This window comes from Schistocerca nitens, chromosome 4 (assembly GCF_023898315.1).
Source record: "Schistocerca nitens isolate TAMUIC-IGC-003100 chromosome 4, iqSchNite1.1, whole genome shotgun sequence".
Taxonomy (NCBI): Eukaryota; Metazoa; Arthropoda; class Insecta; order Orthoptera; family Acrididae; genus Schistocerca; species Schistocerca nitens.
The window spans coordinates 223,873,900-223,900,247 of NC_064617.1; the positions used below are offsets into that span (position 1 = coordinate 223,873,900).

Sequence of the window (26,348 nt, forward strand, 5' to 3'; positions counted from 1 at the left end):
CAGAAGCTCTCCTGCGAACCTTGCAGAACTAGCACTCCTGAAAGAAAGGATATTGCGGAGACACGGCTTAGCCACAGCCTGGGGGATGTTTCCAGAATGAGATTTTCACTCTGCAGCGGAGTGTGCGCTGATATGAAACTTCCTGGCAGATTAAAACTGTGTGCCCGACCGAGACTCGAACTCGGGACCTTTGCCTTTCGCGGGCAAGTGCTCTACCAACTGAGCTACCGAAGCACGACTCACGCCCGGCCCTCACAGCTTTACTTCTGCCAGTATCTCGTCTCCTACCTTCCAAACTTTACAGAAGCTCTCCTGCGAACCTTGCAGAACTAGCACTCCTGAAAGAAAGGATATTGCGGAGACACGGCTTAGCCACAGCCTGGGGGATGTTTCCAGAATGAGATTTTCACTCTGTTGTATATACTCCTTTTGATGTTTAGATGACACACAATAATAATGTAAATTTGGTGTATCTCTGACAGTGTTTTACATGGTGTATATCATGTTTGACATATACATAAAGTGAGATGGTCCCTGATGATATGGGTTAGCTTAATATTGGTCTGGCCATAAAATTTATTATTGTGACATTAATCCTACTTATGAATATTGTAAACCACCTATGATATGAGACACAAATTATTAGGAATTAAAAACAGTATATGATATCATGTCAGGTGAACATGCAGGCCCATGGAAATAGCTGTTCCTGACATGTTTTGAAGGAGATTTGCATAAATCTCACCACATGTGGCCAGACATCATTCTGCTGAAACATGCAGGTGGAGTCACCTACCTAGGGGTAATAGATTAGGCTCTAAAAGTTTCTTGATGAAGTTGTTGTCATTCATATTGCTCTCAATATTTATAAGTCGAAATTTAATGTTGGATCCAATGGCTCATCAGACAATCACACTTACGCTTTTTCTGGTATGCCACACAAGAATATCACCAGACTGCAGTCACCTAGGTGGTGCAGTGTTTAAGACAGATGACTCATTTGCAGAAGGAGATTTAGATTTTCTATGGCTTCTCTAAATTACTTAATTTCAACACCAGCATGATTCCTGTGAAAAACCCATGACCTAATCACGATACGGTCTTGTCCAGCCTGAAGTCATGCTCCATATCTTAAAGACTATTTTGTTGATGAGCTGTTCACCCATAATCTTCTTTACATTTTATCCCATTTTTGTGATTTGTATTACTGAAACAGTTCATAATGCATAAAAAACTCTGTCCTCTCCCAAGAAACCAAAATACTTTCTGTGCAAGGAATGACATAAAATATATGTTGCTGCATTTCAGAATTGATAAGCTTTAATCTAAAACAAGGTTTTAGCTGGTTTTGGTGTAGCCTCATATCACATTACCTAAGTTTACAATCATAATTATTTAAACTTATTTTAATGCTTTATATCAGACAAATATTTTTGAAACATAACTATCAAAGCTTCTTGTTTTCTGTATATCTCAACTCCAATTAATACATTTTAAAAATATTTCTTACCTGTATCTGTCATATGCTATAGCTGCATTAGTTGTAGCAGCTCCAATCCCAGATATTGATCCTATAAATGCAAACACTTGACATCCAAGATGTCCTAAAGCATATCCAGTGTTGAATGAATTGTAGATGAAGATAGGTGTTTTCAGCATCATTAGAAAATCACAGATTGCCAAATTGACTACAAACATGTTCGATGGTGTGCGTAATGATTTTGCACTGAAAGAGAAATATGTTTGCAAGTCTGTAAAACAAGTCTTTATTAAGAAAACTAACATAATTACTGGAAAAAAAGTCTGATTGTACTTAATTTAGTAAAATAATATTAAATAGCTATTAAGCTACTGTTACCAATAATTACATGGGCTTTTTATGATATCTAAAATGATATCATTTTTATTTCTTCCTTAATGAATTGTAACTCTATTGACTTTCAGAGACACTCTCTTTCTGCCAACATCCTTGTTAAAAAAGAAGATGGAGGAAATAACAGAGATTTGGGGCACCATCTTGCCTCTGCAATTGCAATAATCAAAAGCAGTAGGATGCAGAAGGAAATGGAAACTACTACACTAAAGACACATAATACATATTTAGATACAGTGTGACCAGTAATCGTAAAAGTGTCATGAAAATATGAAGGGCTTATTTCAATAGTGGTACAAGTATATTTTTGTTCATATTGAGATACAGAGTCCTAAAGTTAAATGAGCACTGAAAAATCTGGAGTTGAGATACCAGAAATATTCAAGCATATGGCTTCTTGCTAGAGATGAACCTTTCTTTCTGTTTGTTTGGCTCATTAATTTCATAAGCATTGTAGACAGAAAAGTGGAGGTAATGGACTTGTACCACTATTGAAATAAGCCCTTCATATCTCCAATGGCAAAAGATTGCAGCTTAGTCCACCATTTGAATTCTGAGGTCTGCCAAGGCAGAAAAGACCAAGACAAAAAGATTCAAACATCAATGAACTGGTATTTGGGAGAAAATGTGGAGTATCAAAAATCTGAATGTAGTATGGAAGCTAGAAAATATGAAATGGGGAATGCAAAGACTGAATCTAGATATAGGAGGGATCAGTTAAGTGAAATGGAAATGGGATAAAGATATATGGACAGATAAATATAGAGTAATATCAACAGCATTAGAAAGCAAAAGGGAGAGGAACTGCTTATTGCCTTGAGTGAGGATGAAATGGATGTCTCTTTGGAAGGTGTAGGGTCAAAGTTTAACACAGCTTTGGAATACTTGTGGTAAAATAAGACAGACGGAATATATAACTCATAGTTCTAGAATCAGTGAGGGTAGTGGCAGCTAAATGATCATACCAGTAAATGAGTGTCATCAACACAATCCAAATTATAGAAACAGAAGATAAATGCAAGAACTATCACACAATTTGCTGGACAGCTAATGCATTCATGTTGCTGACCAGAATAATATACAAAATAATGGAAAAGAAAATAAAGAATCTCTAGATGATGCTCAATCTGGCTTTAGGAAAGGCAAATGTACTTAAAAAGGCAGTTTTGACATTACACTTGATAATGAAGATGCCTTCATAGGATTTGCTACCCTAAAAAATGCCCAACAATGTAAAACAGTGCATGATGTTTGAAGTAGGTATACACTACAGGGAAAGATGGACAATATACAAAAATCAAGAGGGAACAATACGTATGGAAGACAAATAGTGAAGTACTCAGACTTATATCAAAAAAGCAATTTAGGAAATAAAATAAAAGTTTTGCAAGTGTGATTATAATTCATAATGACAGGCTATCAATAAGGTTCACATACAGTATTGCTGTGCTTTCTGAAAGAGAGGCAGGATTATAGAAGCTGTTGAATGGAGCAAACAATTTACTGATGAGAAAAACATGGCAAGTGCCATAAGCAAATTTTCCAGAAACTTCCCTCAGTGAAAGAGGGATCAAAATAAGTGGACATGTATCACAGCTTATCTGTATATACTCAACCATTCCTGAGAAAATTATGGTCAAAGTTTTTGAAATACTTTATGTGCTTTTTATCAAGCAAATAGTGCACCTAGAGCTGTTGTGCAGTAAGCATCATGTCTTCACACTTTTGCACCCCATGTTCAAAGCATGATTATCATTTTTATTTTTGTTTTCCATTTATTTACCAATGTCCATAGAAAATGACTACGCAAATGTTTTCCAATGTACATTAAAATAATATTGTTCTTATTCATCTGTTGAGTGAATTAATAGAAAAAACAATAAATGGAAGGAAAAATAATTTGAAATTGTTTTTGGTGAAATTCATGTAGTGTATCTTGATTCACCATCCACGAGAATGTACCAAATCTTCCAGAAGAATAAACGTGAAAATAAAATATATAAATTAAAATTTGATATAAGACTGAAACATAAGAATATAAGGATTTAAAAAGATTGTATAGCCTGAAAATGCCATACACACATATCATGTAATAAATGTTTGATGCTTATTGTGAAACCCAATTGTAATTTTACTATTAACATAACAACTCAGTTGTAATTTTACAATTAATATAACACCCTTGTATCCCCTAACTTGACAAGAAACTTTCATATAGTGGCCTTTTATGGACATGGGTAGATAAAGGAAAAAATAAAATAAATAAAAACAATAATCAGGTTTCAAACACAAGACACAAATGTAAGAGGGTGCAATGCTAGCAACTGTGCCACCAGTTGAGCTAAGCTTACTGCATGCTAAAACGCATCAAAATTACATTGAAAACTTTGACAGTCATTTTCCCAGAAATGGTTGAGTGTCACTGGATAAGCTGAGTCATGTGTTCACTTATTTTCATTCCTCTGGCACTGAGCAAAGTTTCTGGGAAATCAGGTTATGGCACTTGACATGTTCTCCTCATGAGTATAGATTATGAACTGAGACTAAACCAAAGACAAATGAATGTATCAAGGACCAGCAGAAATGAGACTAGCGATAAACCTAATGTGAAAATTGGGGACTAGGTATATAACAAAGTGAAGAAAAACTTCTACCTTGGAAGCAAAGTAACACATGAGCAACAAAACAACAAGCAAATTAGAAGCAGATTAACACAGGAAAAGGGAGAATTCACCAAAAGAAGTCTACCAGTAACAAACTGTAGCCACTACGTAGCTCCATTCTATTAATGATGGACTCGTTCGTATTCTTAATGTTCAACTTTATTGTGAAGCAATGAGCCAGACATTAACAGAGAACATCTAAGACAAAAACAAACACAAAGCAAAGAGTAAATGATTATGTGCACACTAGAGTCTTTGCTGCTACCCCTGTACTGTGCACACCTAACTATTCCTCTGCATGCTCCCACAAAACATATGAGAAAGAAATTTCAAAGAATGTACATAAGTACCACTGCATTCTATGGAAGTGAATCAGGGAGTGTCGGAAACTGAGAAAAGAAGAGACTCAAGGCATTTGATAAGTGGTATTACAGATGGATGTTGATAATTAAATGGACTGGGAGGATCAGCAATGAGAAGATTTTTCACAAAATTGATGAATAAATAAACATATATAAAAGACTAACTGCAAGAAGAAACAGTATGATTGGACTTGTAGTAAAACATCAAAATCATGGACTACAGGAATTTGTAGAGGGCAAAACCAGAAGAATGATAAAAATTACAGGTAGTTTGGAGGTGACTGGGGCCATTTGTAGTGTGTTTTCAGATGAGAATTTAATTTCTCAAAACTTATCAACATTTCCCGAAGAATAGTTAATTACTTTTAGCTGCTCAGAGTTTATTATTCTTGAGCATTTGTGGTCCTTTGTGGCCACGTTGTGGGACAACAAGGATTTACAATAATTGTTACAACAGAAGTGCATTTCAGATTTTTTCGACACAATTTATGGAATAAAATAATGAAAATAAAATTTGTAATAAAAACTTTGGGGTGGTTAGTGTTCTGATCGTCACTAGAGTAGCATAACATGTTTACTGGCTATTTCTTTCTATTAACATTCCACACAATCTTAAAGAAGAATGAAGGCTTTTTATGATTTATTTGACTCGTAAGTGTATGAAAAGCTAAGAAGTCACATGTTTCACCATAAGCTGCAACTACAAGATTTGACATTATCTATGTGGTACTTGAATGGGAAATGTAAGCCCTCTAAAATAATATAAATCCATAAAACGGCAAAATTAAACAGAGATGAAATTACTCATATTCAGCGGTAGTTTGCCCATGTCTTCTTTACACCATAAAATTGCTGCTTGGTTGAATACTGATAGTGGCTACCATTCATAGTTTTCATAACAATTTACATTTGTTCTAAGTGCATTGTATGTATTAATTAATATTTTGAATTTTTTATAGATTCCAGAGTGTTAAAATTTGTAAGTAAAGAAAATCAAATTTCAGATTTCCACATTTACTTTTAGACAATTAATTGTAATTAGTTTTTCATACTCAGAAATTAAGCATTATAATTTTTATTACATAAATACTGGTGCTTTAGCGCAAAAACTTGCAGAGCATCCTATTAACACAGAGTTGATCATGCAATTTGATTTTTCTAACCATGACACAACTTTAAGGATCATTGAGAACAAATTTATTGTTGAATTCTTTGAATTGGCAATAACAATTTTGCAGAAAATTTAACTGCACCCTACATTCAAAAAGTAAATTGAAGTTTTACTTAAACGAGGGAAAGAGCAGTACGGAATAACATCAATATGGAATGGATAGATTGGTACTCACCACATAGAGAACGTGTTGAGTAACAAACAGGCACAGTGAACTAGAACTCTAGTGGCCATGTGTGTATGAGTCATTACTGTGTGCTGGGATGAGCGTTCTACTTCTGAAGAAGAACTTTGTCCAAAAGCTGAAAATATTTCTAATGTTCTTTTTCACTGTGACTGTATGCAACTCAATGCCTCCTCTGTGCAGTGAGTAACAATGTATCCTTCCCATATTGTTGAAGTTTTAGTTAAATAGATATGAACTTTGAAGTTCGTTGTTAGACCTTACCTGCTGAAGATCCAAATGACAAGGCCATTGCCAAGGAGAGCAACCAGCATGAACATAATATACAGTAGGCCAAGCACATAGTTAAGCAATGGGCTAGGTTCAGGGTAGGATAGCCAATGGTCGGGGATGTGGATTAGCTCCTCAGCAGGCACATTCCACCCCAGTAGCCGTGGTGCAACCCTAAAACAGAAAATGCACTTTTTAAACTTTATATATAGATTATTCATATAGTAAATGAACTGTGTCATGAAATTTTAATCAGAGGAATACTTTACTTGAAGGCACAAATAATTACAAAAAATAAGTATCCACTAATTCTACTGTTTGAGTATTTTAAATAACAGAACTTTAATGCCTAACACTGAAAATCAAAACAACTTAATTTCAACCAATCCTTAACCCATTCATTAATAGGGCAAGATAAAGTACAGTCAAGAATGCTGAGAGAGGCTCCATAGTCATTTATAGATTATATACTCATGTAAAAAACAGTGCAGGACACCTTTGACTAGAGATAGGACGTTCACATTCACAGGCATGTACAGGGTGTTTCAAAAATGACCGGTATACTTGAAACGGCAATAAAAACTAAACGAGCAGCGATAGAAATACACCGTTTGTTGCAATATGCTTGGGACAACAGTACATTTTCAGGCAGACAAACTTTCGAAATTACAGTAGTTACAATTTTCAACAACAGATGGCGCTGCGGTCTGGGAAACTCTATAGTACAATATTTTCCACATATCCACCATGCGTAGCAATAATATGGCATAGTCTCTGAATGAAATTACCCGAAACCTTTGACAACGTGTCTGGCGGAATGGCTTCACATGCAGCTGAGATGTACTGCTTCAGCTGTTCAATTGTTTCTGGATTCTGGCGGTACACCTGGTCTTTCAAGTGTCCCCACAGAAAGAAGTCACAGGGGTTCATGTCTGGCGAATAGGGAGGCCAATCCACGCCGCCTCCTGTATGTTTCGGATAGCCCAAAGCAATCACACGATCATCGAAATATTCATTCAGGAAATTAAAGACGTCGGCCGTGAAATGTGGCCGGGCACCATCTTGCATAAACCACGAGGTGTTCGCAGTGTCGTCTAAGGCAGTTTGTACCGCCACAAATTCACGAAGAATGTCCAGATAGCGTGATGCAGTAATCATTTCGGATCTGAAAAATGGGCCAATGATTCCTTTGGAAGAAATGGCGGCCCAGACCAGTACTTTTTGGGGATGCAGGGACGATGGGACTGCAACATGGGGCTTTTCGGTTCCCCATATGCGCCAGTTCTGTTTATTGACGAAGCCGTCCAGGTAAAAATAAGCTTCGTCAGTAAACCAAATGCTGCCCACATGCATATCGCCGTCATCAATCCTATGCACTATATCGTTAGCGAATGTCTCTCGTGCAGCAATGGTTGCGGCGCTGAGGGGTTGCCGCGTTTGAATTTTGTATGGATAGAGGTGTAAACTCTGGCGCATGAGACGATACGTGGACGTTGGCGTCATTTGGACCGCAGCTGCAACACGGCGAACGGAAACCCGAGGCCGCTGTTGGAACACCTGCTGCACTAGCTGCGCATTGCCCTCTGTGGTTGCCGTACGCGGTCGCCCTACCTTTCCAGCATGTTCATCCGTCACGTTCCCAGTCCATTGAAATTTTTCAAGCAGATCCTTTATTGTATCGCTTTTCGGTCCTTTGGTTACATTAAACCTCCGTTGAAAACTTCATCTTGTTGCAACAACACTGTGTTCTAGGCGGTGGAATTCCAACACCAGAAAAATCCTCTGTTCTAAGGAATAAACCATGTTGTCTACAGCACACTTGCACGTTGTGAACAGCACACGCTTACAGCAGAAAGACGACGTACAGAATGGCGCACCCACAGACTGCGTTGTCTTCTATATCTTTCACATCACTTGCAGCGCCATCTGTTGTTGAAAATTGTAACTACTGTAATTTCGAAAGTTTGTCCGCCTGAAAATGTACTGTTGTCCCAAGCATATTGCAACAAACAGTGTATTTCTATCGCTGCTCATTTAGTTTTTATTGCCGTTTCAAATATACCGGTCATTTTTGAAACACCCTGTACATTAGTATGTTGTGCAGAAACGATTAGCATTTGAACCAAGTAGGCCCACGGGTTCAGGGTCAACATCGATATCGCAGTGCAACGCCATCCACAGGTTAAAATGTGCCTGCGGCTCTCATTGTCACTATAAGCTGAAGGTAATGGATCAGTGTGACTTGCACAGGTGTGCAATATACCTCCCAGATGTAGGCATGAACTGTACCATCTCACCAGTGAGATTGAAAGAGGACACATTATTGGCACGAGAGAATGTGATGCATGCACCCATCCAGGAAATTGCTGCTCATGTAGGACCAAGTGTTTGCATGTGATGGTTGTGCACAGAATGGTTCACAGAAGGCCTTAGAACATGACAAGATGGGTGAGTTTGGACCACCCAGACCACCCCCTGAGAAGATTGACATCTCATCCTAATGGCACTGCCGGACAGATCTGTGTCGTCCTCAGCTCTGGCACAACAGTGGAACATCATACACTATCAGGGGTGACAGTCCATCGCCATTTATTGCGGCAATGGTGGCTGCTTTTTAGTTTGCCCCAAAGAGGGGGAGCAGTGCCTCAGTGACTGCATTTGCACAAGACATACAACACCAACTTAAGACCTTATTGTATGGGGTACTACTGGGTGCAACCAAAAATCACAGCTGGTGTGTGTCTATGGTACTGTGACCAGCGTGACCTATGTGAATGACATCCTGTGACCTGTAGCCATATCCTTCTGCACAAACCCCAGATGCCATTCTTCAGCAAGTTAATGCACAACCACATGTTGCTGCACAAACACATACCTTCGTGGTGTCACAGGATGTCGGCCTTTTTCCCTGGCCTGCCAGATCACCAGACTTGTTGCCAATCAAAAATGTGTGGGATATGGTGAAATTGATGGGTGCAGCACTGTGACTCAGCACTGATCACCACAGATGAACTGTCATGCAGGTGAATGTAGCATGGATGGCTATACAACAGGACCATGTTCATGCCTTAAGCATGTCAATGCCATCATGCATGGAACAAGTAATCAGGAACCGTGGTGGAACCTGTGCCTACTGGGCAACAGGACACATGATAAACCGAGGTGACTGAAATGCTAATTGTTTCTGCAGGACTTGCTAATATACAGGGTGTTCTGTTTTCTCTGAACAAGAGTGTATTAAGTTTTAATATGAGGTAAAGGCTCATTTAAACTCATCGCTCCTTCAGAAACTTATGAAGTATTATCTATTATCTTATTTAACATAGTGTTTTTCATGAGTAATGCATTGTACAGTATCAGCATAGAATTGCTTAAACTGAAACTTGTCTCCACAGGAGCTTGCATTTCATAATGTATCTATGCACATACAGTGTGACTTTATTGCCTTTCTATTATGGTTTACATAAAGAAAAGACAAATGAATGAGAGGGAGAAATAAAGTAAGGAATCTGTGTTTAACACAATTTCTCAATGACACGCCATGGTTTCTGAAAGTCTTTATAATTTTAAAAAGACAAGTGATGCAGTTAAATATGTCTCTTACACGCAAAGGTGGTGACTTTAAAATATGTGATGTGCTAAAACAAGCAACTGTTGTTAGTGTGATAATAAAAATAGTAAGTGGAACACAAAAAATTATGTGATGAAAGAGAACTATGATCAATCCATGGAATGTCAACACAGCTCTCAATGAAAGACTTCGGTGATGATCATGTTACTGACTGCAGTTTTTATACCTAATAGTGAGACCTAACTGCACAGTTGTCACAGATATTCAGTTCTCCTCTACACACTAGACTGCAGAGAATGTATGGATTGTGTGATAAAGATTTTAGGAGAGATTAAATTATAAGATCCTGAGATGTATGCTCACTGATACTCACTCACAAGTTTTGAAATATTTAATGGGATATGGAGCATTTGTAAGGTAAGATAGATTTTATAGTAAGTGGAGCATTTATTGCAGCAAGCAAAATTGTCAGCCCTTGGGAGGTTGGGATTGATTCCAATTGTGAACACATTTAGATGAGATCAATCAGCCAATATCTTAAATTAATAATCAGATGTTTTATTACACCTTCAAATTCATTACCAAGTGAATCTGTGCAATAGTTAAGACATTTGACTAGTATTTTTGAGCAGTGTGACTCAAATCCCTATCTTGCTATCCTGATTTCTCTAAATTACTTCCAGGAAATGTTGGTATAATTCCTTCAACAAGCCCATAGCATCTTTTCTTCCAGTCATCCTGATACAGTCTAGGCCACTACTTCATCTATACTGACTAGTGCAAGGATTAAATTAATTAACATTTTGTATACACGTAGCATACTTACAAGATGTGGTGTACAGAGTGATCATGTGGGAACACTTGCTGGAATTTATTGACACATAAAATTACATGTTTTGTTTTGTTTTTACACAAAATAAAATATTTTAATGATAAAACATAATTATTACAAGTTAATTGTCCCTTTCTAAAAGGCTCCGGTAATGTTGTACCTTCAGTTTATGATGTTTTTTGTGTATTACCAGCCAGTGTTCAAAACTACCAAAAATGTAACTAAAGGTTGAATTTTTATCTATCTACATGTTACATGCTAGACTGCAAAACATATGCAAATCTCACACAAACTATACACTCTCAGTTAAGAATGACATATTGCAGGTAGTATTAATAATTTTAGTGATTAATAGACAATATGTTTCAATAGCTTCTAGGTTTGTCTTCTTCCATCCCTAGCATAGCTCAGGTTCAGGATACACTTTTGTGTAGTACTGATTTCATTTATTGGTCCCTTTTCAACTGCTTTGTAGTATTACCCTTAGAAATTATAATGATATATCATGATACAGAGGTTTACCCCATATCACATAATATGATGCATGTTTTTTTTATTTTTTTTCTCTCTCTCTTTTGATTATGGACAGTATTTCATAGTTATTCACATTTGAAGAGCACTGCCATCCAGGACATGTGGTAATACTGTCAATGTTGTGCTATATTTCCTTCTGATGACACACCTATGTGTATTTGTTTACTACATTTCTTATCGATGCTTGATTTATAAAGTAGGAGGTTCTGGCACTGTGACCTTCCAGAGGGTGTTTTTGAAATCTAGACTTCTTAAAACATTATTTTAATGCTTTTCTGAATGATTTAAAAGTGTGAATACGACAATTGTTTTGCATTACTTCAACAGAGCAAAAGTTGTACCACATCTGAATATCTGCAGTTCTGACTTTTTCTGTCAGAGGTACTGGTATAGCACACCATCACAGACCAAGTACTGGTTCTTATTACCTCAGCAATAATCTATTATTAAGTAATTTTAAGTGTTCTACTGTGTCCTACTTAAGGTGAGTGTAAATGTTATGCAGGTCAAAAATTGCAATTTTGTTTTTGGAGCCTCTATTAGTATTTGGACTAAGCTTTTTATTTCTCCAACTATTTCATTAAATTCTCAGGAAAAATAGTTGCGTCAGATCCCAGTCAAATGATTATTCCATTACTAATTATCTTGTGGACAACTGCCTCATTGTGGGATTGTGCTGCCAGCTCAGAATCTGGGGCATTTTCTAGCACGGATCGTAAATTTTTTCTCACCAAACTCTCTGTTTTATATTACTGCTGCTCACATGGACATATGACAACACAACTTATCACTGTGTTATATGAAGCAATAATGAAGGAATAGGTATCAGCTTGCAATGGTAAAACAACAATGGAATGGTACAAGACAATGTTATTTTTGGTTGGTGCACTTCATACAAAGTCTGCCCCCTTGAGGTTTAACTATGAATGAGCCTAAATGATTGCTTTGTTTAATATCCCCACAAAGTTTTACACTCAGACATTTGTATGAGTTGATCAGTTCCTACTGTCACTCTCTGATACTGTAGTCATAGGATTCTATGTTAGGGGACTGATGACCTCAGATGTTAAGTCCCATAGTGCTCAGAGCAATTTGAACCATTTTTTGATTCTGTGTTTTTATCACTTTCCAAAGTACATAATATTACTTTACTAAACATTTAAAGCAAGCTCCCAATCTTTGCATCACTTTGAAATCTTATCAGTATCTGACTGAATATTTGTGTAATGCTTTTCAGGTAGTTCTTCCTTATAGATAACTGCATCATTTACAAAAAGTCTGACATTATTAATACTGTCTGCAAGGTCATTAATATACTGTGTTAACAGCAAGGCTCATGACACAGTTCCTGCAAGCACACCAGAAGTTACTTCTACATCTGTTAATGACTCTCCATAAAAAATAACATGTTGCATCTGCCCTGCTAAGAAATCCTTATTCAGTCACAAATTTCACTTGGTGACCCAAGTAATTTTACTTTTGACAATAAGCGTAGGTGTGGTACTGAGTCAAAAGCTTTTCAGAAGTCAAGAAATTCAGGATTTCTTGTGAGAAAAATGTGTGTTGGTTTCACATTATCATTGTTTTTTGGAATGCATATTGGTGAACATGGAGGAGGTAATTCTGTTTGAGACACCCCATTACCTTTGAGCTCAGAATATGTTATAATATTCTACAGCAAATAGATGTCAAGGATATCAGATGATAGTTTTACAGATCAATTCTGCTACTCTTCTTGTAGATGTGGGTGATTTGTACTTTCTTCCAACTAATGGGCATAATTCTTTGTTCATAGGCTCTATGATAGCTTATGGAAAAACAGGGGTTAACTCAGTCACAAATTTGGTATAGAATCTGATAGGGATATAATCATTCTCCAGAGCTTTGTTCAATTTTAATGATTTCAGCAGTTTCTCAGCATCTCTGAGATTAATGTCTATATCATTCATCTTTGCATTGGTATGACAATTAAATTGAGGTAACATGCCTGCAATTTCATTTGTAAAGTGTCACTTGAAAATGGAGTTCATTGTTTTTGCTTTTGGTTTCCTAGCTTCAAAATCTTTGCCTGTCTCATCCATGAGCATCCAGACACTAACTTTTGGCATGACTGACAACTTTATATATGACCAGAATTTTTTGGGGTTTCATGAGAGATCCTTCAAAAATATTCTGTTACAATATCCATTAAAAGCTTCATGTAATGCACTCTTGACAGCCAAATGTATTTCATTCAGCATCTCCCTTTGTACAGCCCTATGTTTCATTTTATGCATATTATGTAGTCTGTTTCTTTAGAAGTTTATTTTCAGTGACTGTATACCACAGATGGCATCTCCCATAAGCAACTTATCTACTACATCCATATCTAAACCAAAGGCACAGTTCTTCTAAATGCTCCTCTACAGAGCTAAATGTTTTGATTTCCTTATTGAGATGTGATACTGCTGCCGCCTTATGCAGTTCACTGAACATATAAATCCTTCTACTTGTTTTATTTGCCCTTTTTGCTATGGTAATCAGTGTTGCTGCAACTGACTCATGGTGGCTGATACTAGTTTCCCTGTGAGCTTCTGAACAAACTGTTCTAGGTAATTCTGGGAGAACATATTTAGTAATGTTTCCCAGGATGTCTTATTTGCCCACCTCTTACAAAACAGGAGTTTTTTTGATTGATTGTTGAATGATTTATGTCTCCTATACTGATAACAATATGAGAAACTTAAGTAGTAGTGAACTTAGGCTTTCTCTAAAGTTTTCGTTTACATCTGGAAATGAATCTAGTGGTCAATAGAAGGATCTGATTGTAAGTTTATTCCCACACTTGATACTGAGTCTTATTCAGACGATGCCACAATCTGTTTCCATTTCTGTATTGGTGGCTCTGAATTTCTTGTCTTTACCATAACCCTATCTTTTTGATATGTGCTTCAACTTTCCTCAAAAGTTTCAGTGCTGTTAATGTTGAGTGTTAACCAGCTTTCTGCACTTAGTATTTTGCGAGCTCCACTGTTTTTGAGGAGCACTTCAAACTCTAGCTCTCTGTTGTGAATGCTCTGGCATTTAATGACTCTTGTTTGTTGGGGACATTTCTTTGTGCCTTATGCTGACACTGTGCCCTACAGCTATAATTATTATATTAAACACCTGATGCAGCAGGACCCTACAATTCCCAACTCCATATCACAAGTCCATGAAGTCACACCTGAGCTTCTCACAAAACCTTTGAAGTCTCTGGTTCAGTATTTCCACTTGACTCTGAACCAAGTGGTCACAACCAGTTCTGGGAACAATGCTGCAGATTGTGAGCTTCACTGAAACTGTGTTAGCAAGATTGGTCTTCTCAACCTTCTCTGCCAGTCACTAATGCTTCTGAATGAGACCCTCAGGCATACACACTGAGTGCACCTCACGTTCCTTCCCAGCCCTTGCTGCCATTTCCCTAATGGGTACCATTATTCATCATACATCAGAACTGTCTACAGCTGCATAAAATAAGCAACACTGTAGTATACATGGCCAACAGCTGTCCCCAGTTTCCACAGTTACAATCCCAGTCTCCCTGTTGTACAATTTCATCACAACACTAGTTCATCTTTTCTCCATACGAAAAAAGACCATCATGGCTTGGTGAACTATATTCAGTTTTAAATGGTAGAGCAATTTTAGTAGACACAGAAGAACATCCCAATTTGATACAATCTAGAAGAAAAGTGTAAAACTTTGAGCTAAAAAAATATGTCCTTTCCAAGACTTGGCCTCTTCTCAGCTTGGTGGCTGATACTAGATTCCCTGTTAGCTTCTGAACAAACTGTTCTAGGTAATTCTGGCAGAACATATTTAGTAATGTTTCCCAGGATGTCTTATTTGCCCACCTCTTACAAAACAGGAGTTTTTTTGATTGATTGTTGAATGATTTATGTCTCCTATACTGATAACAATATGAGAAACTTAAGTAGTAGTGAACTTAGGCTTTCTCTAAAGTTTTCGTTTACATCTGGAAATGAATGAATGACAGCAATGAAATGTGTAACCCATTTGGCATGACTGCACTGCGACATATCAAACAGGGGAGAAAATGACCATCCTTTTTCAATCCTAGGCTGTTAAGTTAGGTCTATTGAACAATTTGAGGGTGGGTTTGGAAGGTTTCACTCATTCATCTAGTTTAATGCTTGCTTTGGGTTACACTTTACACAAAGAAACTTTCATAATAAATTTTGTTCAGGTTTAACAACGTAAGTCAATATTATGAAATACAAGACATGAAATTAGTTCAATAAATCCAATGCACAATTTAGTAAGTGAACATGATATTGTAGGTGGCATCATAGTTGTATAAGCACTTTTTTAAAGTTTACTTCCTGTTTCTTCACATGTAATAGTATCAGTCAACAATATTTTTTTCTGATATCCAGCAATATTTCCTCTGTTGTTCTGACTCTTTTTCAGTTTATGATTTTTAATTTTCGCTGTCTACTTGACATTATTGAAATACTTTGAAATATATTTTGTAAAATGTTAACTAGCTTTGTTTCCTAACCCTTCAAATACACTTAATTTAGTGATAGCTATAATTTAAGACTGTTAACTCACAAAGGATGCCAGCCACAATCATATCAATATTGTGAAAAGGCATGCTTTGTAGATACTATTGAAATATGCTTATCTTTTAGGTATAAAAGTTTGAGAAACAGTCATAGAGTTTTAATTATCACCTCAAAAAATAAAGCTATGTAATTAATTTTTTTTTCTTGCTTAATGTAAAAATAATGTTTTAGCTTAGTTTATAGTTAGAATTAACATACACTAATGTAAAATCATTTCACTGTATTGCAGTTAAGTTAAATTAAATGTACATCTTTGAGTTCTCTCCATATCCCACAGATAAATCTGTTGGTTCCCTGCAATATTACTAATGTAATGTAAAATGTGTATCTCTGTTCTTGTTAGCACACCACTAGGGAAACAAGACAAAATGGTGCAGCACAGTAGTACAGTGGAGTATTAAACAATAATTCGTTTTCTGCATTTGAAGTGGAACAGTGCTCTGACAATCCATGCTGAGATGGTAGAACTGTACAATGACACTGCATCATCATACTACAGTAGCTTCCAGTGTGGTCAAACAAGTTTCAATAATGAATAACGAAGTGGCAGATCATCTGTCTGTGAACAATCACAAGAAAAGTGGAAGTCTTGGTGGTTGAAGACCGGAATATCACAATTGAGGCATTACTGTAAAAAGTGATAATCAGTCACGGCTCAGTTGTCCACATTTTGGACAACATTTTGAACATGATGAAGATCACCACCCACTGGATTGTGTATCTGTCCACACCCTTTGAAAAAGCCTGTTGAACTGAGACAGCAGTGAACAGATTGCAGCTGCATCAGGCCAATCCAGGGGACTTCTTTAGCCCCCTAATAATCATGGATGAGTACTGGATGTATCATTATGATCCTTAGACAAAGAACTGAAGCAAGCACTGGAAACATGTAGATTCAACAATGCCGAAAAAGATGAAGACCTAACCACAATTGAGAATGGCGATGCTAAGTGTTTTTTATTGATGCTGTGGTGTGATGCTAACAGAATGCTCATAAGAGACAACCAGTCTCATGAACATACTTCCAAAATCTCATGATGAGGTTCTGGGAGGACCCAGCTTATTCTGTACAGAACATTGCCATATATACTTCTTCTTTGGGTTATCAGTTTTGTCTCACCTCCACATTTTCCTGATGTAGCACCCAGACAAGTCTTCCTCTTTTGTTGGATGAAGAAATCATTTCATGACAGATATTTCTGGAATTACAACAAGGTTACTTTCCAGGTGGAGTGTTTCTTGAAAACATGAAAAACATTCTTCTCTGTCATTGATGTGACCGAATATTTTGTCAGATAACTGGGTCATCCACAAAAAGTCATCCATTGTGGGAGTGTAGAATCAATCAAGGAAAGCCTATGCTCAGTAGTATGGAAATACCAAGATCATGCAGTATTAATTGGTGGTGAGTTTATCATGTATAGACTGGCAGTATGTGGATACACTGCAAGTGATACAGACAATCTTTTGAAGCACTTTGAACACTTTTCCAAAAACTGCCTTAACAACTAGTTAGGCAACTCACTTATGATGGAAATGAACTAATGAAAAAACATCTCCACACAAAGCAATTATCTAAATGGGATGAAATCAGTAGATGTGATGTACATGTAGAGAAAAACAAATGTTTACAGTTCCAGAAAAATTTGATAATATATTCAAGAGAAGGAGCTTTACAAATTGAGCAAGACAATAACGTGTTGACCCACATCTGGCCATTATGCAAGCACATATTCAGCGTGGCATTAATTGGAAGAGTTGTTGGATGTCCTACTGAGGGTTATTGTGCCAAATTATGTCCAACTGGTGTATCATTAGACCATCAAAATACCGAGCTGATTGGAGGGCTCTGTCCATAATGGTCCTAACATTGTCAATTGGTGAGAGATCCAGCAACCTTGCTGACCAAGATAAGGTTTGGCAATCACAAAGATAAGCAGTAGAAACTCTCACTATGTGTGGGCAGGCATTATTTTGCTGAAATGTAAGCATGTAATCCCAAGATCGCTTGCTGTGAATGGAAACAAAACGGGGCATAGAATATTGTTGATGTACCACTGTGCTGTGAGCAGCCATGGATGTCAACCAAAGGGGTCCTGCTATGAAAAGAAATAGCACGCAAGACCATCTCTCCTGGTTTTCAGGTCACATGACAGGTGACAGTCAAGTTGGTATGCTGCTGCTGCTGCTGGAGCATCTACAGACTTATCTTCACTGATCATCGAGGCTAAGTACAAAGTGGGACTCAGCACTGAAGACAATCCTACTTCAGTCAATGAGATTCCTAACTGAAGACTTCTCTGGAGACACCCCAGACAGAAGTGCAATACCAGTCTGACTGTCACCACCATAAGGACCGACAACCAGGAGTGATGTTTTGGTCGTGCCATTTCTTTTCAATGCAGGACTCCTGTGGTTGTCGTCTGCAGCACCCTTGGAGCACAGCAGTACATCAATAATATTGTATGCTCTCTTCTGTTGCTCTTCATGGCAAGACATCCTGGGCTTATATTTCAGCAAGATAATGCCCATCCACACACGGCAATAGTTTCTTCTGCTTTTCTTTGTACTTGACCTTGACCAGCAAGGTCACCAGATCTCACCCCAATTGAGAACATTTGGATATCATGCTTTTTGACAATCTAACGTGCTAGCTGGACAGAATTTTGCATGGTACCCCTCAAGAGGACATCCAAGAACACTATCAATAAATGCCAAGCAGAATAACTGCTTGCATAAGGGCCAAAGGTGAACCAACACATTATTGACTTACTCGGTTTGTGGAACTCTTTCTCTTGAATAAATTAGCTAATTTTTCTAAAATTGTAAGCATGTGTTAGTCAGTACACATACATCATGTCTACCGATTTCCATCTCATTTGGATAATTCCTTCATGATGCATCATCTTTTTGTCTTAGAGTGTATATTAGACCTCATAGCTAGAAACAAGCCTGAACCTATTGACAGTGTCAGTATAGAAAAAAGGAATTAGTCACCATGATGTCATCATAGCAATGATAGCTATTAAAGTTATTATATCTGTCAAGAAGGCTATGAGAGTATTTATGGTTGAAAAGGCAAATAAGTAACTGTTACAATCCCACTTAGGCAATGAACAGACGTCATATAACTCCAATATGCCAGATGCAGAGGAATTATGGGGAAAGTTTAAACCAACTGTAAATTGTTCTCTGGAGAAGTGTGTGCCAAGTAAGTAGATTAAGGATGGAAAGGACCCTCTATGGTTTAACCCTTATTCCATGAGAGAATTTCTGTAACATATACTATGAGGAGGAATCTCTCTGACTGCTATGTTTAAATTGAAGTTTAAGGTGTAAATCATTTGAATTTTTTTTTATTTAAATATTTGTTGTTGACATTATTTCACTAAAATAAGCCTGCAGTATTTGACTTTTTATCACAGAGAAGCTCATACTTTTTGGCAATTTTTTAAATAGTACACATAAATACACTGCTACGGAACTAAATTCTACATTACAAAATATTATAGTATCTCTGTAGCAAGTAAATTTTCACAGGAAACTTGCACATAATGTTGCCCTCAATTGATAGGATCTACATTTCTCTTTAGCACTATTCAGAACACATTTGATTGTGACTTACACTTTATGTATTTTATTCGAGAAACAGGAACGTCTCCATCATAATTGTCCTAAAGTTCTTCCCTAGAATGATTTCTGCAGCAGATCTGTGACTAATAATTTCATCAAACTTAGGCTGATTAAAACTGACACATTCCTGCGAACACATTTTGTATTCCACTGATGAAAACAGGTACACAGTTCACGAGGTGAAGTCTAGGAGATCCCAACATACACTCCTGGAAATTGAAATAAGAACACCGTGAATTCATTGTCCCAGGAAGGGGAAACTTTATTGACACATTCCTGGGGTCAGATACATCACATGATCACACTGACAGAACCACAGGCACATAGACACAGGCAACAGAGCATGCACAATGTCGGCACTAGTACAGTGTATATCCACCTTTCGCAGCAATGCAGGCTGCTATTCTCCCATGGAGACGATCGTAGAGATGCTGGATGTAGTCCTGTGGAACGGCTTGCCATGCCATTTCCACCTGGCGCCTCAGTTGGACCAGCGTTCGTGCTGGACGTGCAGACCGCGTGAGACAACGCTTCATCCAGTCCCAAACATGCTCAATGGGGGACAGATCCGGAGATCTTGCTGGCCAGGGTAGTTGACTTACACCTTCTAGAGCACGTTGGGTGGCACGGGATACATGCGGACGTGCATTGTCCTGGTGGAACAGCAAGTTCCCTTGCCGGTCTAGGAATGGTAGAACGATGGGTTCGATGACGGTTTGGATGTACCGTGCACTATTCAGTGTCCCCTCGACGATCACCAGTGGTGTACGGCCAGTGTAGGAGATCGCTCCCCACACCATGATGCCGGGTGTTGGCCCTGTGTGCCTCGGTCGTATGCAGTCCTGATTGTGGCGCTCACCTGCACGGCGCCAAACACGCATACGACCATCATCGACACCAAGGCAGAAGCGACTCTCATCGCTGAAGACGACATGTCTCCATTCGTCCCTCCATTCGCGCCTGTCGCGACACCACTGGAGGCGGGCTGCACGATGTTGGGGCGTGAGCGGAAGACGGCCTAACGGTGTGCGGGACCGTAGCCCAGCTTCATGGAGACGGTTGCAAATGGTCCTCGCCGATACCCCAGGAGCAACAGTGTCCCTAATTTGCTGGGAAGTGGCGGTGCGGTCCCCTACGGCACTGCGTAGGATCCTACGGTCTTGGCGTGCATCCGTGCGTCGCTGCGGTCCGGTCCCAGGTCGACGGGCACGTGCACCTTCCGCCGACCACTGGCGACAACATCGATGTACTGTGGAGACCTCACGCCCCACGTGTTGAGCAATTCGGTGGTACGTCCACCCGACCTCCTGCATGCCCACTATACGCCCTCGCTCAAAGTCCGTCAACTGCACATACGGTTCACGTCCACGCTGTCGCGGCATGCTACCAGTGTTAAAGACTGCGATGGAGCTCCGTATGCCACGGCAAACTGGCTGACACTGACGGCGGCGGTGCACAAATGCTGCGCAGCTAGCGCCATTCGACGGCCAACACTGCGGTTCCTGGTGTGTCCGCTGTGCCGTGCGTGTGATCATTGCTTGTACAGCCCTCTCGCAGTGTCCGGAGCAAGTATGGTGGGTCTGACACACCGGTGTCAATGTGTTCTTTTTTCCATTTCCAGGAGTGTATATCAGCAATAAACAAACAAGTCAATAATGCAACTAACAATAAAACATTGTAGGTTTGGTAATTTAAGTAGTGTTGGGTGGTGGTATAAAAGTAATCCACCAGAACTGACCTTGAAGAGTGACTGAAAATTCTCACGTGGTTTGAGAGACCGCCCTTCATGCGTTAAGGGATAATAATCAAATTTGGAAAATGGTGAGAAAGCAATGATTGTTACACTCTCACTTCAAAAAAGAATGCTCAAATGTTGACGTATGAAAGTTAGTAGAAATTCATGTGTCTGTAAGAAGATCAGAGCATGAAGCATACAACTTCTACTGACATACCTTAGCAAAAGATCTAAAGTTCTTGCTGAGAAACTGAGAACATTCTGGTCATACATAAAATCATTGTGCAGGTCAGAGCTTCTACTCAGTCATCAACCAGTCTGGGGTGGCAATAGAGGACAGAAAAAGGGAAGCTGAAGTTTTAAATTTCACGTTTAAGAAATAGTTCACAACGGAGAATCATACAAATATACTGTGTTTGACTGTCATACAGATTCCCACGTGGAGGACATAGAAATAGGCATTCTTGGAGTAGAGAAGCAATTGAAATAGTTGAAAACAAGTAAGTTACCAGGTCCAGATGGAATCCCCATTCAGTTTTGCAGAGAGTACTCTGCTGCTTTGCCCCCTTACTTAGATTGCATTTATCACAAATCTCTTGTCCAGCAAGAAGTCTCAACCTACAGGAAAAGACATAGGTGCCTCCTGTAGACAAGAAACATAAAAGAATGCACCTGCACAATTACAAACCAACATCCTTAACATCAGTTTGCTGCAGAATTCTTCAGCACATTCTGAGTTCGAATATAATAATTTTCCTTGAGATAGAAAAGCTTCTGTTCACAAATCAGCAAGTATTTAAAAAGCATCACTCTTGCAAAACTCAGATCACTCTTTTCTCACATGATATCCTACAAACTGTGGATGGAGGGCAACAGGCACACTCCATATTCATCGATTTCTGGAGAATGTGACACACTGCCTCACTGGAGACTGTTGACAAAGATCTGAGCATATAGTTTGTCATATTGCGTAATATTGAAACTGTAACTGGACTGAGGATTTTTGTGGTAGGGAAAATGCAGAAAATTAACTTGAATAGAGAGTTATTGTCAAGGTAGTGGTAACTTAAACTGTACCACAGGGAAGTGTGTTGGGACCCTTGCTGTTCCTGTTGTATTTTAATGACATTACCAAGAAAATTAAACTAACCTCAGACGTCTACCTTTACATCTGCATATATAATCTGCAAGCTGCAATATGGTGCTTGGTGGAGGGTACCACATTCTACTACAAGTCATTTCCTTTCCTGTTCCACTCACAAGTAGAGCAAGGAAAAAATGACTGTCTAGAAGCCTCAGTATTAGCCCTAATTTCTCATGTCATCTTCATGGTACTACACAAAATGTACCTTGGCAGCAGTAGAATCATTCTGCAGTCAGTCTCAAATGCTGGTTCTCTAAATTTCTGGAATACAGCCTTGCAAAAAAAGCATGATCTTCCCTCATAGGGCCCCCATCTGAATTCACAAAGTATGCATGCTGATCGCACGTATTGGTAAAAAATCTAGCAGCACACCTCTGTCTTGCTTCAATGTCTTCTTTTTGTACCTGACCTGGTGGGGATCCTAAATACTCAAACAGTACTCAAGAATAGGTTTCACCAACATTCTATATACCACCCTCTTTATGGATGAGCTACACTTCCTCAAAATTCTCCAAACAAAATAAAGTCTAGCATTTGTCTTCCCTAACACCAACATAATGTGCTCATTCCATTTCATATCACTTTGCAATGTTACATCTAGATATTTAATCACTGTGACTGTGTCAACCAGCACACTACTACTAATGCTGTATTCAAACATTAAAGGACTGATTTTTCTCCTCATCCACATTAACTTACATTTTTATACACTTAGAGCAAGCTGCCACTCATCACACCAACTAGAAATTTTTCCTAAGTCATCTTGTATACTCCTACAGTCACTCAACACTGACACCTTCCCATACATTCCAGCATCATAAATTGCTGTTCACCCTGCCTGAGAAAGAGTGGTCCTATCACACTTCTCTGGGACACTGCTCATGATACCCTTCTCCCTGATGAACACTCATGATTGAGGACAACATACTGGGTTCTGTTGCATTAAGAAGTCTTCATGCTGCTCACCTATCTGGGAACCTAAACCCTATGCTCAGATCTTCATCAATAGCCTGCAGTGAGGCAGTGTGTCAAACATTCTCCAGAAATCTATGAATATGGAATCTACCTGTTGCCCTCCATCCATGGTTTGTAGGATATCATGTAAGAAAAGAGCAATCTGCGTTTTTCACGAGTGCTGCTTTTTAAATACATGCTGATTTATAGAGAGAAGCTTTTCTGTCTCAATGAGATCTATTATATTCGAACTCAGAATGTGCTGAAGAATTCTGTAACAAACTGATGTTAAGGATGTTGGTTTGTAACTATGCAGGTGCATTCTTCTACCTCAGTGGTAATGAGTCAAATGTTTTTCAGAAATTGAGAAGTACTGCATCTACTTGATGCTTTCATCCATGGCCTACAGGATATCATGTGAGAAAAGTGCAAGTTAGGTTTCACATGAGCAAAGGTTACGGAATCCATGCTGCTACATGAGGAGTAGGTCATTCTGTTAGATACACCTCATAGATTTAGGAACCAGGTTTTAAATTGTAAGACATTTCCAGGGGCAGATGTGGACTCTGACCACAATCTATTGGTTATGAACTGAAGATTAAAACTGAAGAAACTGCAAAAAGGTGGGAATTTAAGGAGATGGGACCTAGATAAACTGACTAAACCAGAGGTTGTACAGAGTTTCAGGAAGAGCATAAGGGAACAATTGTCACGAATGGGGGAAAGAAATACAGTAGTAGAAGAATGGGTAGTTCTGAGGGACGAAGTAGTGAAGGCAGCAGAGAATCAAGTAGGTAAAATGACAAGGGCTAGCAGAAATCCTTGGGTAACAGAAGACATATTGAATTTAATTGATGAAAGGAGAAAATATAAAAATGCAATAAATGAAGCAGGCAAAAAGGAATACAAACATCTCAAAAATGAGATCGACAGTAAGTGCAAACTGGCTAAGCAGGGATGGCTAGAGGACAAATGTAAGGCTGTAGAGGCTTATCTCACTAGGGGTAAGATAGATACTGCCTACAGGAAAATTAAAGAGATCTTTGGAGAAAAGAGAACCACTTGTATGAGTATCAAGAGCTCAGATGGAAACCCAGTTCTAAGCAAAGAAGGGAAAGCAGAAAGGTGGAAGGATTATATAGAGGGTCTATACAAGGGCGATGTACTTGAGGACAATATCCTGGACATGGAAGACGATGTAGATGTAGATGAAATGGGAGATATGATACTGCATGAAGAGTTTGACAGAGCACTGAAAGACCTAAGTCGAAACAAGGCCCCGGGAGTAGGCAACATTCTGTTAGAACTGCTGACAGCCTTGAGAGAGCCATTTCTGACGAAACTCTACCATCTGGTGAGCAAGATTGTATGAGACAGGTGAAATACCCACAGACATCAAGAAGAATATAATAATTCCAATCCCAAAGAAAGCAGGTGTTGACAGATGTGAAAATTACCGAACTATCAGTTTAATAAGTCACAGCTGCAAAATACTAACGCGAATTCTTGGTACAAGATGACCTCGGGGAAGATCAGTTTGGATTCTGTAGAAATATTGGAACATGTGAGGCAATACTGACTGTACAACTTATCTTAGAAGAAGATTAAGGAAAGGCAAACCTACATTTCTAGCATTTGTAGACTTAGAGAAAGCTTTTGAAAATGTTGACTGGAATACTCTCTTTCAAATTCTAAAGGTGGCAGGGGTAAAATACAGGGATCGAAAGGCTATTTACAATTTGTACAGAAACCAGATGGCAGTTATAAGAGTCGAGGGGCATGAAAGGGAAGCAGTGGTTGGGAAGGGAGTGAGACAAGGTTGTAGCCTCTCCCCAATGTTATTCAATCTGTATATTGAGCAAGCAGTAAAGGAAACAAAAGAAAAATTCGGAGTTGGTATTAAAATCCATGGAGAACAAATAAAAACTTTGAGGTTCACCGATGACATTGTAATTCTGTCAGAGGCAGCAAAGGACTTGGAAGAGCAGTTGAACGGAATGGACAGTGTCATGAAAGGAGGATATAAGATGAACATCAACAAAAGCAAAATGAGGATAATGGAATGTAGGTGAGTTAACTCGGGTGATACTGAGGGAATTAGATTAGGAAATGAGACACTTAAAGTAGTAAAGGAGTTTTGCTATTTGGGGAGCAAAATAACTGATGATGGTCGAAGTAGAGAGGATATAAAATGTAGACTAGCAATGGCAAGGAAAGCGTTTCTGAGGAAGAGAAATTCGTTTACATCGAGTATAGATTCAAGAGTCAGGAAGTCGTTTCTGAAAGTATTTGTATGGAGTGTGGCCATGTATGGAAGTGAAACATGGACGATAACTAGTTTGGACAAGAAGAGAATAGAAGCTTTTGAAATGTGGTGCTACAGAAGAATGCTGAAGATTAGATGGGTAGATTACATAACTAATGAGGAAGTATTGAATAGAATTGGGGAGAAGAGGAGTTTGTGGCACAACTTGACTAGAAGAAGGGATCGGTTGGTAGGACATGTTCTGAAGCATCAAGGAATCACCAATTTAGTATTGGAGGGCAACGTGGAGGGTAAAAATCTTAGAGGGAGACCAAGAGATGAATACACTAAGCAGATTCAGAAGGATGTAGGTTGCAGTAGTTACCCAGAGATGAATAAGCTTGCACAGGATAGAGTAGCATGGAGATCAAACCAGTCTCAGGACTGAAGACCACAACAACAACAACCCATTACATTTGAGTTCAGAATATGTTCCATGATTATACAACAAATGGATGTCAAGGTCATTGGATGGCAGTTTCGTGGATCATTTTTGTTACCCTTCTG

General features: G+C 38.6%; 1 protein-coding gene across 1 annotated transcript in view; it reads right to left on the reverse strand.

Annotated features, from left to right (window-relative positions):
* LOC126252775 (opsin, ultraviolet-sensitive) overlaps positions 1–26,348 on the reverse strand; it is an 87,966-nt gene that overhangs the window by 26,521 nt on the left and 35,097 nt on the right. The window contains exons 2-3 of the mRNA XM_049953704.1: positions 6,518–6,697; positions 1,511–1,726 (exon numbers count right to left, since the gene is read on the reverse strand). Coding sequence (XP_049809661.1) covers positions 1,511–1,726; positions 6,518–6,697 — 396 coding nt within the window. The remainder of the gene's footprint in view (positions 1–1,510; positions 1,727–6,517; positions 6,698–26,348) is intronic.